Raw genomic sequence first — 15,218 nt, 5'->3', positions numbered from 1 at the left:
GCCAGTGAAGGAGTGCAGGAGAGCTGGGTGCTGATCTAGCTTGGTGCTGCTGTTTCTTTCTTTTCTTTTTTTTAAATTAATTAATTTTTTATTTTATTTATTTTTGGCTGCATTGGATCTTCATTGCTGCACGCAGGCTTTCTCTTGTTGCAGAGAGCAGGGGCTACTCTTTGTTGTGGTGCGCGGGCTTCTCATTGCAGTGGCTTCTCTTGTTGCAGAGCACAGGCTCTAGGCACGCGGGTTTCAATAGTTGTGGCTCGCGGGCTCAGTAGTTGTGGCTCACAGGCTCAGTAGTTGTGGCACACGGGCTTAGTTGCGGCATGTGGGATCTTCCCAGACCAGGGCTCAAACCCATGTCCCCTGAGTTGGCAGGTGGATCCTTAACCACTGCGCCACCAGGGAAGTCCTCAGTGCGGCTGTTTCTTTTTTCTTTTTTTTTTTTATTGTGGTAAAATATACAAAACATAAAATTTATCATTTTAACCTTTTTTTTTTTTTTTTTGTGGTACACGGGCCTCTCACTGTTGTGGCCTCTCCCGTTGCAGAGCACAGGCTCCGGACGCGCAGGCTCAGCTGGCATGGCTCACGGGCCCAGCCGCTCCGCGACATGTGGGATCTTCCCGGACCAGGGCACGAACCCGCATCCCCTGCATCGACAGGCGGACTCTCAACCACTGCGCCACCAGGGAAGCCCTTAACCATTTTTAAGTATATCATTCTGTGGCATGAAGCACATTCACACTGTTGTGCAGTCATCCCGCCATGATTTTTTAATTCTGACTTCACTGTAGCCTACTCTATTCTTTAATGGTTTGCTTACAGGTATGGATGAAAAATGTGCGTTCAGTGCTAAAATATCATGTTTAGCAAAGGAACTGTACGTAGGACACTAACCCACGACTTGCCCCATGCCAGGCACTGCTCTAAGGCAATGTAAATGGATAACCGTATGGAATCGTTATGATGCCCCTATAAGGTAGGTTCTGTTATTGACCCTAGTCTACAGATAAGGAGACCGAGGCACAGAGAGGTTTGGTATCTTTCCCACTCCCCGCACCCCGGCTCTTGTTTGGGCCCACTGGTTTGTTGAGGCCTCACTGTGTGCCAAGGCTAGAGGCTCTGTTCTACTACTTGCCTCATCTCACAGCAGCCCGGCCAGAGGTAGGTGCCGTGTGGTGCCGAGACTTAGAGAAGCTGAGTTGGGTTGGTAGCCGGGTCTCTAACTCTGAAGCCTGTGTCTTGACTACCTGCCCTCCATGCCTGCTGTTCAGGTGGTGAAGCTGTCGTGGGAACACCTGCGCGATTCTTGAGTGCTGGCCCGAACCCGCGTTTGTGTATTTAAAAGAATCTTGGAGAGAGAAATCCCAGGATCACAGCCCCAAGTGGCCCCGAGTTAGGAACTGGCTGTGTGCTCACAGAGCCTGTGGAGGTCAGGTTCCCACTAGTTGTGTAACCTCAGGAAAGTGCCTCCGTCGCTCTGAGCTGAGTGCAGCTTGCTGCATCCAGGAAGTGGGGATAGTTCTCCCCACCCCAAGGCGGCTGTGAGGAGTGAATGGAATAGTGAACGGGAAGGACTTTGCAAATCATGCAGCAGGGCTGTAAAGCAGTGGCTCTCAGAGTGGTCCCTGGACCAGCTGCATATTGCTAGAAATGCAGAATTCTCAGGATCCACCCCAGACTTGCTGAATCAGAAACTCTAGGATGGGCCCAGCAGTCTACATATTAATCAGCCTTCCAGGGGCCCCTGATGTGCTCTCAAGTTTGAGACCCACTGTTGGGAGAGATTCTTGCAAAGTGTAAATGAGATACTGTCACCAGTCCTGGCAGAGTCAGTCTCGGGGCAGAAGTGCCTCTTCAGCCCGGGGTGCTGGCATCTTTCTTATAACCTTCATCCTCCAGTGAACCTCCCACCCTCCTGCCCTCCCTGGCCTGCAGGCCCAGCCTGAACAGATGTGGGCAGAGCCCAGAGAGGCTGGAAATGGGGAGAAGTCCTCACCATCCTCTCCTGGCGTCTGTTGCAGACACTGCCTGGGGAATTGAGTAAGGCTGCACAGTGGCATTTATCTCCAGGTTGATACACAGGTTGGGGAGAAGCAGTTGGGAATTTCCCATCACCCTCCTGTGTAGCTGGTCCAGGAAATGGAGGGTTGGGCTGCCCAGGCTCGGGCAGGAGCAGGCAGCCTTCAGTCATACCTGGGGACTCTTCCCACAGGGAAATGGGTTGAATGATGAAAGGAAGCTATTTTCTGATCTAAAACCCCAGCTGCTGAGAAGTGGCCCAGGAGTGGGCCTCGAGGCCGGGCTTCCCAGCTCCATGTTTCTCTCAAAGAGCTGAGATCTGTGGAGGGACATCAGGCCTTGACTCCTGGTCAGCCATCCGCCAGTTCTTCCCCGATCAGTCAGGCTTCTCTCCTCCTGAGTCCAGACAAGGACGGCCTCAGAATCATCCTCCTCTCACCATATTCCACAGCCCCTCCAGCAGATTGGAGCTGGGCATGAAATGAACCCACTTATTTCTTCCTTAGACACAGCCCACAGTTGACGAAAGAAAATACTTGCCCTCCCTAATGGCAGGGACTCTATCCACCTCAGCCCTGACAGGTCACACCCTGGTTATAGACTTTGACACCTCCCTCCGTGGTCTCAGGTGGCAGCTCAGCTAGCGTGCAGAGCCTTGCCCCGGCAGCTTTCCAGTCACGGCCCTCATTGCTCCTCTGCATTTGCTCAGGCCCCAGCTGAATTGGACCCTTGGGTTCCCTGGGTATGCCTTTGCCTGCCCACCCCTCACCGCGTGGCTCAGTGCAGAGCCTTCCACCTGCAGTGCCGTCCCTACTCTGTCCTGGGCTCGCTCTGCTCAGCCTTGAAGGCTTAGCTCAAACACAGCCTCCTGGCAGCCCTTACCCACTCGCCAGGTTTCAATCTCCCTGCTACCCCAAATTGAGTTTGCCAGCCTTTCCCATCAGTCTGGGCTCCTGGGGGGTAAGGATCGTTCCTGCCTCTGCCCCACGGTACCCAGCACAGGCTGGACTCACAGAAGGTCCCAGTGATGCTGCCTGAACTCACTCTGGGCCCCAGGTCCCTGCAGCAGGGCAGGGTGAGAGCTGATTTGTAGGTCCACTGACGACAGAATTCAGGCTCCCTGGCCAGGTGCCCATCCCAGAACAGAGCTTCAGGGCTTCAGCCCTACTCCAGGATCGCTGTGGGGCTCTAAACAAGGCACCTTCCCCCTTTGTTTCTCAGCGTCTCTCTCTGTCTAAAGACAGATCCAGAAGTTCTGCCAGAGAATGGACAGTAAGCAGGAAGTGGAGCTGCCAGATTTTCAACGTCTGGGAGGCATCTTTAAAAAGTCTCCGTGACCCTTGTCTCTCGAAACTCACAGATAAGGAAATTGTGGGGCAATAAATCTTCGTGGAGTTTTGGTCAGGACCTGATCAGGGGGAATAAACAGGAAGAAGGCCTGCTCTGTGTCTCCAGAGGGTCAAGGCAGGAACAGCTCTGAGGACTGGGGCAGCTGCCAGGCAGGCGGTCCCACTGCCCTCATGGGCCCCCCGGGTCTGGCACGTGCGGGCTGCAGAGCCCTCAGCGAATTGTCCCAACAGGTGGGTTAGGGCCGAGGCGTTACCATCTTATGGGTGGACAAACAAAACCCGAGAAGGGGACAAGGTTTGCCCAAGGTCATGCAGCAAATTGGCATCAGAATTAGGACTCTCCAACCTGACCAGCAAGCCTGCTGTGGAAGAGACAGGCCCAGTCCCTGGCTCCTAGTACCGAGAAGGGGTGTTCAGGAAAGGCCGGTGGAGTGAGTGAAAGCTCAATCCAGGAGCCAAGTCAGTCTCCCCCTGGGTGCCTGCCTGTGTGGTTTAGCCTGTGGGTGGGCAAAGCTGAAGGGAGAGGACCATTTGGCATTGACAGTCCAATGGATAGATGGAGGAAAGATGGGAGAAACACAGGGAGCAGGACAGGAGGAAGGGAAGGGAGTATCCATCAGCTGACCTTCTACTTAGTACTGAAACCAAGCGGGACCCTGTGGGGCTCCTGGGCACAAAAGCCTTTCCGGCTCCCCCGTTTCTTACTTGCAGGGTAAAAGCTTCAGCCTCCTAGACCTTCCCAGAGTTCCAAAGGGCAGATTCAAAAAGCCACTAACCAGGGAAATAGGGAATGCTGAAACAAAGGGGGAACAGTCAAGAAACTATACTGCAGTGATTAAAGCAGGATCCTGGTTCCTCCTCAAGGGATATACCTAACAATATCTTTGGGCTCTTCTGCAGGAACTAAGAGCCCCACCCAGGTGGAGGGTGGCAACTTCCGGCTGAGCACAAGATTTCGGGAACACTGCTCTGTTACCTCACCACCAGCCAATCAGAAGAAAGTCACACACCCTGCAGCCCTCGCCCCAAATTTGGCCTATGAAAACTGCCCCAAAACCATCGGGGAGTTTGGGGGTTTTGAGCACAAGCCACCTTGCCTGGCCCTGCAGTAAACCTTTCTCTGCTCCAAACTCCGACGTTTTGGTTGCTTTGGCCTCGCTGTGTGTCAGGCACACGAACTTGTGTTCAGTAACAGTACCAGACACGTGCAAAGCCTTTTACATCTGTTACCTCATTTAATCTTGGACAAGGCCCCGTGAGGTAGATACGAGGGTCCTCTTTTACAGATGAGGATGCTGGGGCCCAGAGACAAATGAGGGTCCCGGGATTTGAACCAGTTGCCTCCTCTTTCCTCTCCCTGTGTATCAGGATGGGGGACCTCATAGGCTAGAGAGATCGCTCAGGCCTTGGAACTTGGGAAGCCCCCTGGAGGCGGTTCTATTTGAGCCGGGCCCAGGAAGGTGGAGTGAGAGGAGGGGGCATCCTAGGAACCCAGCTAAGTGCCAACCTTGGACTTACCTGGGCTGACTTACCAGCTCAGACTGGTCTGGGCTGACTTGGCTCTAGGCAGAGAGAAGGGGTGTGAGCAAAGATGGGGTGTCTGGGAAAGCCAACGCTTTGAGGGGAGAGCAGATAAACCAGCGTGGCTCAAAGGGCAGGTGTGTGGAGATGAGGGGAAGGCCGTCAGGGAATGTGCAGGGGCCTCAAAACCCAAGTCCAGCCGAAGGCTTTATCCTGAGGACAGAGGGGACCTGGGGCTGGGGGGCGTCTTAAGGGAAATGACAGAGTCAGGGTGGGGGCAGGATAGGAGGCCTGGGCTGGGGTGGAGGAGAAACGGAGTCACGGAGAGAAAAGGCTGGCCAGGCCTCACACAGCTTGAGGAAAGGGTCAAGAGCAAGGGTGCCGGGGGGCAGGGGAAGCCAGGTCATCTCAGGAGATGCCCTGCTCCTCCTGGGGGCCCAGGCACCTGGCTCTGGGCAGTGTCAGATGTCAGGAGGGGAGGTGCTCCCTCGGGCCTAATCTCATCAGGAGGAAAGAGGCATTTTCTTGGCGCTCTCTCTGACTCAGCCTGTATTTCCTGTGGGCCTGCGGGGAGGCATCTGTGCTGGACCAGAAGGACCACAGAGCTGGAGGAGGGGTGATAAAGGCAGAGGTGGGAGGGTGCTCGAGGCAGAGAGAACCTGGAAAGAGAACTGTTATTCCATGCTGGCTGCAGGGTGCCTCAGCCTCCACTGCTGATGGGCCGCGGGCGGTTGAGGCCTGGCGGGGGTGGGGGCGTCCCCAGGCAGCGTGGTTCTGCTTTCCTGCCTGGGAAAGCCGTGCCCATGGAGAGAACCAAAGGGCTTCCTCTGCCCTTCCGCCCTTCGCCCCACACTCCCACCAAGACCCTCAGGCCCCACAGCACAGGGCTGAGCGAGGCTGCTGGCCTCTGCTGCCAAACCCAAGTCCGTGTGCCCCGTGCACAGTGAGGCCAAACAAACCGAAATGTCGGAGTTTGGAGCAGAGGAAGGTTCGTTGCAGGGCTGAGCAAGGAGAATGGGGGAGGGGGCTCGCGCTCAAAAGACCCAAACTCCCCCGTTGGTGTTCAGGGAAGAGTTTTTACAGGCAAAATCCGGGGTGAGGGCTGCAGGGTGTGTGACTTTCTTCTGATTGGTTGGTGTTGAGGTAACAGGGTGGTGTTCCAGGAATCTCCTGCTCAACCTGAAGTGACCATCCTTCTTCTAGGTGAGGGCCTTAGTTCCCGTAGAAGAACTCAAAGATACATTGTTACGTGTATCCCGTACATCCCTTGAGGATGAAGCAGAGCTCTGCTTTATCTCTTCACTTTTGTCTGACTGCTTTTCCTTTGTTTCTGCATTCTCTCATCTCCCTGGTTAGTAACTGTGTCAATCTACCCTTTGGAACTAAGGGAAGGAAGGTCTAGGAGGCTGCGGGCTTTTGTACCCTGGAGAGACGTGCTCAAATAAATGCCTTTCCTCTCCGGGTTCTTCTGAATCCACAGGGATTGTTAGTTGGCTTCTCACGTGCCTCATCAATGTGGTGAGCACCGAGGGTCGGAACTCTGCACCTAGCGGGCTGCTTTGCACTTTCTGGTTTGGGATTTTTACTCAGATCCCCAAAATGTTGGGCCCTCAGCACGTACCTGTCATGTACTAAATCAAATCTTAATGTCCTGTAAACATTGGGACCACAACGGTCTTCACAGCAAACATCTGTTGAGGACTAAGTATGCACCGGCATTGCTCCATGTACTGGGCGGATTATCTCATCTAATTTTCAGGGCAGCCCTGTGGGAGAGTGTGGACCCAGGACTAAACAGTTCGGTTCTGGATTCCAGCTCAGCCGCCTACTTGCTGTGTGATTTTGGGCACGTTACTTAACCTATCTGTGCCCCAGTTTTCACATTTGTAAAAATGGGGTGATAATAATGTTGCAGGAAGAGGGGGACCCCTTCCAGGGCCCAAGAGTGGGCTCTTGTCTAACACTCAGGAATGAATTGTCTGAGAAGATACATGGGCTGACAAAGCAAAAGCAAAAGACTTTATTGGAAAGAGGCACCCGGGTGGAGAGCGGTGGGGTAAGGGAACCCAGGAGAATTGCTCTGCCACGTGGATCGCGGTCTCAGGTTTTATGATAATGAGGTTAGTTTCCAGGCTGTCTCTGGCCAGTCATCTTGCTTGTGTCCACCTTTGGTCTGACTCAGGGTCCTTCCTGGGGGCACGCATCTCTCAGCCAAGATTGATTCCAGCACGAAAGTTTCTGGGAGGTTGGTAGGATATATTATAGGCTGGCGTCTGCTCCCTCCTTTTGGCCCCTCCTGAATTCTTCTGTCTGACGGTAGCTTATTAGTTCCATGTTCCTTATTGGGACACCTCCTGTTGTGAGATAACTCTTGCAAGTGGTCATTATCGTGCCTGGCCAGGGCGGGCGGTTTCAGTCAATGGTTCTCTAACACCTGTACTTAACCAGATTGCTGTCAGGGTCAAGTTAGTACCTGGAACATACTTCACATATAATAAGCAATGTGTTAGCTATTATTTGTTATTATGCCTGATTTTACTGGTGAGGAAATAGACACATTAAGCAACTGGCCCAAGGTCACATGGGCACAGTGGACATGTCCTATAATTACACTGTTTAGTTGGGTACCCGGTAGCCACGTGCGTCTCTTGAACACTTGAAATGGTAGCGCAACTGAGGAGCCAAATTTTACATTTCAATTCATTTTAATTGATTTTAATTTAGAAGCCATGTGTGACTAGAGACTCCATGTTGGACAGAGCTGCTGCCTGGGTCCCATACCCAGTGACCTGATTCAAGTGATTCTAATGTGCATTCAAAGTTACAAACCACTGCCCTGTGCTTTAGCAGCCAGTTAAGATCGTGGCATCTCATCCTTTCCCGCTCTCGGCCATTTCCCTGAGAAGTGTACACGTGTGGAGAACAGTGACTGAATTGCCCCTTTACCCTGCACAGAATAAGCACTTTACAGACCTTGGATTTTTCTGCTTTGAGGTGTTCTGTTCTTTGGTTCAGGATGTTGGGCTCTTTCAGAAGTTCGTTCTAGAGCCTTCTGTCTCACAGGCAAGTTTTCAGAGTCAAGGCTACTAGTGACTTACTGTAGAATCGTTGCGTGTAAATAGGGTAAAAGTTCTCTGGAGGCCTCTATGGTAGGTGGCAGTGGAACAGGAGGGAAGAGGACAGGGCACAACCTTTAAAAGAATGGCATAATAGAACATGACAAAAACTGGTTAGAACCAACTAGGTCCAAGATGGCAGAAGATTCGACTTCCCATAGACCTTGAGCCTCATATGCTCATTATAATTCATTAGCTAAGTGACACACCCACCAACGCCATGACAGTTCTGCGGCCAATCATCAAAGTTCAAAAAGCAGATGGTGGCCCAATTCCTGGAAATCTCCACCGCTTCCCCAAAATAGTTGGAATAATCCTCCTGTTCATTAGTCTATGAAATTACGCAGCCCATAAAAACTAACCACCCCATATTTCAGGGCCTCTCTCCTGAGATGGCCCACACTCCATCTGTGGAGTGTGTTTCTCTCTAAATAAACCTACTTCTTACCTATCACTTTGTCTCTCACTGAATTCATCCTGTGACAAGACATCAAGAACCTGAGCTTCATTAAGTCCTGAGACCAGGTGTGTGATCTCAATTAAAAGACCATGGGTTCGGGCTTCCCTGGTGGCGCAGTGGTTGAGAGTCTGCCTGCCGATGCAGGGGACACGGGTTCGTGTCCCGGTCCGGGAAGATCCCACATGCCGCGGAGCGGCTAGGCCCGTGAGCCATGGCCGCTGAGCCTGCGCGTGCGGAGCCTGTGCTCCACAACGGGAGAGGCCACAACAATGAGAGGCCCGCGTACCGCAAAAAAAAAAAAAAAAAGACCATGGGTTCAAGGACTTCCCTGGTGGCACAGTGGTTAAGAATCTGCCTGCTAATGCAGGGGAACACGGGTTCCAGCCCTGGTCCAGGAAGATCCCACATGCCGCGGAGCAACTATAAGCTCGTGCGCCACAACTCCTGAGCCTGTGCTCTAGAGCCCACGAGCCACAACTACTGAAACCCGCGTGCCTAGATCCCATGCTCCACAAGAGAAGCCATCGCAATGACAAGCCCGCGCACCGCAAAGAATGGTAGCCTCGGCTCGCCGCAACTAGAGAAAGCCTGCGCACAGCAACGAAGACCCAATGCAGCCATAAATAAATAAATTTTTTTTTTTAAAAAAAGGCCATGGGTTCAAGTCCCAATCTGGGTTTGTCCAGGTTCAAGTCCCAATTTGAGTTGCACGGTTTCAGCAGGGTAACCAACTTTTCCCTTTTTGCTTGAGACTTTCCTGATTTTAGCGCTGAAAGCCCTGCATCCCAGGAATACCCACCCCACACACACCCTGGACAAACCAGAACAGTTGGTCACCTCCTTCTGTGGAGAGTGACAAGGTCTCTTCTTGCTTCCATGGTTAGGCAGAGACCTGCATTGACAGCAGCGGGGCCTTGACCTCAGCTGGGCCTTGGCATCCTGAGCCAGATATCTCACCCCTTCCTGTGGGTGGATCAGAGGCCCTGATAAGGACTTAAGGTGAATTAAAAAGGTGCTTTCCTGTCAAGTTTGGGGTCAAGGTCAAGATCTAGATAAACTCTATTATGGATAATTGTCAACCCAGGATTAGAGTCAAGACATGGGACCCACCCATAATTAGGCATGTATTGTGTTGATTCTTGGTCTTTGTAGATCACCTTCAAATACAGAGTCCTTTACCCTTATGGTAATCTTTTTTCACTTTGTAAAGCTAGGAAACTTGTGATTGTAATCTCCCTCTTTTAACTGTGGCTGAGGTAAGTGTGGTGGTTCAGACCCTGCCAGGAGGCGTGTTTGGGGGCAGCTCGATGACCACAAGGTCAGGTTTTAAGGGAAAAAATAAAATACAATTCCAAATATGAAATGTGGAAACAGAAACTTACTAAGGGGACAATGGTAGCCAGGAATGCCAGATTCCTCCCCACCGCTGACGTTCAAAGACCAAATCAGGTAATTTCATTCTCCCTGAGGCCAGGAACAGCGCAATTAATGAATAATCTATTATGCTGCTTTGTACCACACCCAGTTTGGGTTCAGTTTCAGCCACCCTGCAGCTAACCCTTGTCCTGCAATGATTCAGGGCTAGGCTGGGAAGATAGGCCTCTGGAGCCAGGCAGGAAAATCTCTGTGTCTCTGTCTCCATCTCTCTCACACACATCAGAGAGGAGCACGAGGTGGGAAGAGGGGCATCTGGACCACGTCTTGGCTTCTGCTTGCCATCTCCACTCCTACTAATTTGATCTTGGTCAAGTCACTTCCTCTGCACCAAATGGGGACAACAGGCCTCAGGAGAGTTGTAAGGGATAGGACAGGCAGCAAGCCATTCCCCTGTCAGGCACTGAGATGTAAACTCAGTGGGGACTTCCCTGGTGGTCCAGTGGTTAAAACTTCTCGCTTCCACAGAAGGGGACATGGGTCCAATCCCTAGTCTGGAACTAAGATTCCCCATGTGCTGCACGGCACGACCAAAAAATAAAAATAAATAGATAAAAAATAAACTCAGTGGGGTGTTAAACCCAGCGATGACTAAATCTTTTTGCAGGGCAGGGAATTCACAGCACAAAGAGCCTAATCCCATGGCATCAGGCCAGCTAAGCACCCTTGGGATAGCAGAAGCAGAATGGGTGCCACCACCTGCTTTGTGCCCTAATGGGCTGGCCCGCTACGCCTAGGAAGACCTGCTATGGCTTTGATGTGGGCCCAGCTGGATGGGACCAGGCAGGATAGGACAAGTGGCGTGGGGTAAACCTGTCCCGGATCGATGTTCTGGCCCAGCCCGTGGGCAAGGGCCTCACAGTGCTGAAGGCCCGCTATGGTCCTCATTTTCAGGCAAGTGCCTGCTTGTGGGGAAAGTAAAACTCCTGCTCTCTGAATTGCTGAGTCCTTAAACTCATTCATGCACTGATAAACACAGGCACGCGTGTGCAGTACATGCACAGACACAAACACCCAAACAGAGGCACAGGTGCACACCCACCCACAGGGGTACACAAGCACGTAGGAACACCCTGATCAGTGCAGTGTTCACACACAGACTTGCACACACAGTGCACACACATTCGCACAAACTTCACCCACATATATGCATGCAGTCCTATACCTGGGGCAAAGGGAGAGACGGCCCACCTGGCGTGGTGCCACCCACCCACTTCTGTAAGTTTCCCTCATGGCTACAAGTCTGGAAGAAGCTTGGCAGTGGAGGCAAGGTGTTGGAGCCAGGTGGGGTGGGATGGGGGAGAGGAGTTTGGCACAGGGGTCGGGGGGCATGAGGTTCACACTGCTCAGAGGCTGGCCGGCCTCATCAGTGGAGGCCAATAGCCCCTTCGCCAGAGGACGTCCGCTTGGTTTACTGAGCCTCGTTTTCCTTTGCTGTGAAGTAGGGGCGATAATGGTCATGACACTTCCCCTTGGGACTGAGGTGGAATCCAGGGTGTAATGAGTGTGAAAGAGCTTTCATCATCATTATCTGGAGCTGAGGCCTCCAGAGACAGAGCTGCACCTCCTCCTAGCTGTGTGACGCCAGGAAGGTTGCTTCACTTTTCTGCCTCAACCCCTACATCTGTAACAGGGAGCAAGGTAGCACCTAAGTTCATACAGGGGAAGCGCTTGGAACGGAGCCTGGCACATAGCAAGCACCCGAAACTAAGAGTTGCTATTGCCATGGAGGTGACTGTGAGCTCCAGGAGAGCATTGCCCAGGCCTCTTATGGCCCCTGACTCTGAACCTGGAACCAGAGCCGTCCCCCAGGTGTGAAGGGAGAGTGCTGAGAGTGGCCAGAGGGGCCAGGACTGTTGATGCTGGCCAGGTCATGTTGATTTCAGCAGGCATGACTGGCCCCCTCACCACACAGCCCACCATGGGCACCAAGGCTGCTTTATCCCCCTCCCATGTTTTTCACTAACACGTCCCACCCTCTCCATCCCCTCTGCCCTGCTTCAGCCCAGGCGACTGTCATGATTACCTCAGCAATCAGAGGAATCCACCTAAAAGTGAAAACTGGTCCTCATCCTCCCCTGCTATAACCCCTGCAGCAGCTCCCATTGCCCTCAGAGTCCAAGTCCTTTCACATGGCTCCTGAGGGGATCTGGGTCCTGCCTGCTTGCCCACCTCTTCCCTGCAGGCTCCTGTGCCCTGGCCACACCAAGCACAGGCAGCCATTGCCTGTCTACCATTGGTTGGGCCTGCCTGGGGCAATGTGTTAGTCAGGACGGGTAGGCTCTGCTCTGTGACAAGTATCCCCACTATTTCTCTGCAGTTCACTCTACAAGTTTAATTCTCTGTCATGCTGTATGAGTCAGTTTGGGGCAAGGTGCCCTATTCACACAGTCCCTTGGGGACCCAGGAAGATGGAAGATGCACCATCTGGAACATGTGCCCTCCTCATCCCTCCAGCCAAGGACGAGAGTTCTGGAGGGTCACCGGCAGGTCTTACACGCTTCAGCCTGGAAGTGGCACACATCACTCCCACCCACGATCCACTAGCTAGGACTGATAGTGGCTGCCTAACTGCAAGGAGGCTGGGATGTGAGGGGAGCAATGGAGTGTCTGGTGAGCATCACCGTGGGCCACAGAGAGACGCCCCCCACCCCCACCCCCAACTGCTGCTCAAGGCGAGGCAGGGGTGGGGGCCCAGGAGCTGAGCCTGCTGACTTGCCCCCTACTTTCCCACCCACAGCCCAGGCCCCAGGCTACTCCTCAGCTGCCACTAATTGCCAAGACCCCAGGGAGATCGTTATCCTTGCTCTTCTTTCCTTAGATGATCCTTAGGACCTGTTTCTCTCAGGGCTCAGTGCAGAGAAAAGCTGTACTGCTCCTTAGCAAGTGCAGGCATTTATCTTACAGACAGTGAGTAAATCCCTTTCTGATTCTGTTTCCCTTGTCGAATTGACCACTAGGAAGCTCCGACGCAAAACCTCCCCTGTGTGCTGGTCCTGGCAGCACACAATCGTAGCTTGACTCCCCCTACATTTCAGGTGATCTCTTTTTGTTCCTGCATTTTCCCTCTGTCCCCATTTCCTCACCATGGCTTTTTTTATTTCCTTCTATCTGTGTTTTCTCTATTTCTGTAAGGCTTCTTACATCGTTTCTGGGATTGGATGGGCATTGTTAGGCAGTCCCTGCGTTCCGTGCTACTTCCTGTAGCTCTGGCAAATGCAGCCAGGGTTTTGGGCAAAGCTCCCTAAAGGAAGGTTGAAATGTCTGAGCTTCACAGGACAGACCTGCCGCCACGAAGCTGATGGTACCTGGTGCTCTGTAAAGGGAGGGCACCTGGGAGCTGGGGGAAGGAAGGGTTTGGACTCATAGTGATGGGTACAGACAACAGTGGGCTGGGAAGAGCAAGCCAAGCAGAGGGAAAGGCAAGGGTGAAGGCCCAGAGGACTGGAAATGCAGGGGCAGGTACCAGGGAAGCTGCGTGGTGTGCTTTGCCTGGAAGGAGCCGTTTAGAAGATGAGCAAGAAAAAGCGAAATCTTGGGATATAGGGTGGGACCCAAGCTGAGTTTGGCCTTGATCCTGTAGGACAGCAGTGAATGGGGAGCATCAAAGGGTGACCTAAGGTGGGGGCCGGGGAGGGAGGAATATAGCCAGGCTTGGTGTCCAGAACAATCCCTCTGGCTGCATGAGGAGCGTAGATGGGAAGGCCCAGTGGGTCAATGAGACTGAGGGGCGGGGGTTTGAACTGAGCAGCAGCAGGGCCAAGAGGAGGCCACATGGTATATATTTGGCCACTAATGAGCCCTAGACCCTCTTACAAGCCATTCATGATCTAGCCCTGCTCACCGCTCCAGCTCGTGTTCTCCTCGTTCACATCATCCAGTTTACATGTATATGTGTGTGTGTGTGTGTGTGAATATATATTTTTCTTTTTAGCATCTCCTTACTAATCTTACCAAACCATATGTAGTTTCCCAAACATTCCACGTTCGCTTCTATCTCAGGGCCCTTGCTCAGGCTGTTCCATCTGCCTGGGACACCTTCTCCCCCAGCTCACCCTTTTCCAGCCTACATGGCCAACTCCTTCTCATCCTTCAAATCACAGTTCACGTGTCACTTCCTCTGGGAAGCCCTCCCTGACTGCCATGTACAAACTTCCATTATTACCTATAGTACACTGGGTCCCAGTGGCCCAGACTCTGCTAATGTCCTCACTCATAGGACTCTTCACTCCCTGTAAGGCTGGGCTCAGGCTTGCTCTCTCCAAACCCCCAGTGCCTGGCACAGGTGGTACTCAGTAAATATTGAGTGAACAAATACAAGGCCGGATGAGGAGAGAGGGAAGGTTAAGATGGCTGGATGATAATAGTGGTAGTAATTATTGCTGTTGAGCAAGGGATCTTAGTGTATCATCTCATTTCATCCTCATGACAAGTCTATGAGACAGATACTTTCTTTATCCTCATTTTACAGATGAGGAAACTGAGACTTCAGAATTTAAGTCATTTGTCCACCCAGCTGGCAAGCACAGAGCTGGAATTGGAGCCTGGGCAGGCTGGCTCCAGAGGACACTATATTTCCCACTTAGCTGGGTGGGGAGGCTGGCCTGTCTGGTGAAGTGCTGGATAGGGGAGGAAACAGAGTGAGTTCTCTCTACGGTTTTTCTGCCTTTTTGTTTTCGCACACGAAGGGATGAAAAGCAAACAGGTCAGCAGTAGTTGTACGCCATCTCACCAGGTCCCTGGAAGTAGCCACAATTATAGCCTGTTCACCTGGGTGCCCTTCATAGCACGTCACTGTCCTCATAGAACTGACCGCTGTCCTGGTCCTGCCCTCTTATGTCCTCTCCAGGTGAGACTCCGTGTGTCCTGCTGTCAGGTTGCGAGCCTCACAGCCCTTCTGTCCCATTTGTCTCCTGCAGATGTCATGGCACCCCCAGTACCGGAGCTCCAAGTTCCGCCATGTCTTTGGCAAACCAGCCAGCAAGGAGAACTGCTACGACTCCGTGCCCATCACCCGCAGCGTCCACGACAATCATTTCTGTGCTGTGAACCCCCACTTCATTGCAGTCGTGACTGAGTGTGCTGGTGGGGGGGCCTTCCTCGTCATCCCCTTGCACCAGGTAAGGATGCCTGCTAAGCTCAGGCCCAAATACCTCTCTGGAGGCAGCACGGGACAGAGGGAGAGTAGAAAGAGCCTCAGTTTTGGTTCCATATGTGAGTTCAAGTCCTAGCCCTGCCTGTTACCAGCCATGTGACCATGAATAAGTCATTTCACCCCTTTGAGTCTTGGTTTTCTCATTGAAAAAGTATACCTCTCCT

At 52.6% G+C, this 15,218-nt stretch overlaps 1 protein-coding gene across 1 annotated transcript in view; it reads left to right on the top strand.

Annotated features, from left to right (window-relative positions):
- Window positions 1–15,218, top strand: part of CORO2A (coronin 2A) — a 55,633-nt gene that overhangs the window by 13,980 nt on the left and 26,435 nt on the right. Inside the window, exon 2 of the mRNA XM_004271472.4 lies at window positions 14,819–15,019. Within this exon, the coding sequence (XP_004271520.1) occupies window positions 14,819–15,019 (201 nt within the window). The remainder of the gene's footprint in view (window positions 1–14,818; window positions 15,020–15,218) is intronic.

Source organism: Orcinus orca, chromosome 6 (assembly GCF_937001465.1).
Source record: "Orcinus orca chromosome 6, mOrcOrc1.1, whole genome shotgun sequence".
NCBI lineage: Eukaryota > Metazoa > Chordata > Mammalia > Artiodactyla > Delphinidae > Orcinus > Orcinus orca.
This window is presented reverse-complemented; position numbering and strand designations above follow the sequence as displayed.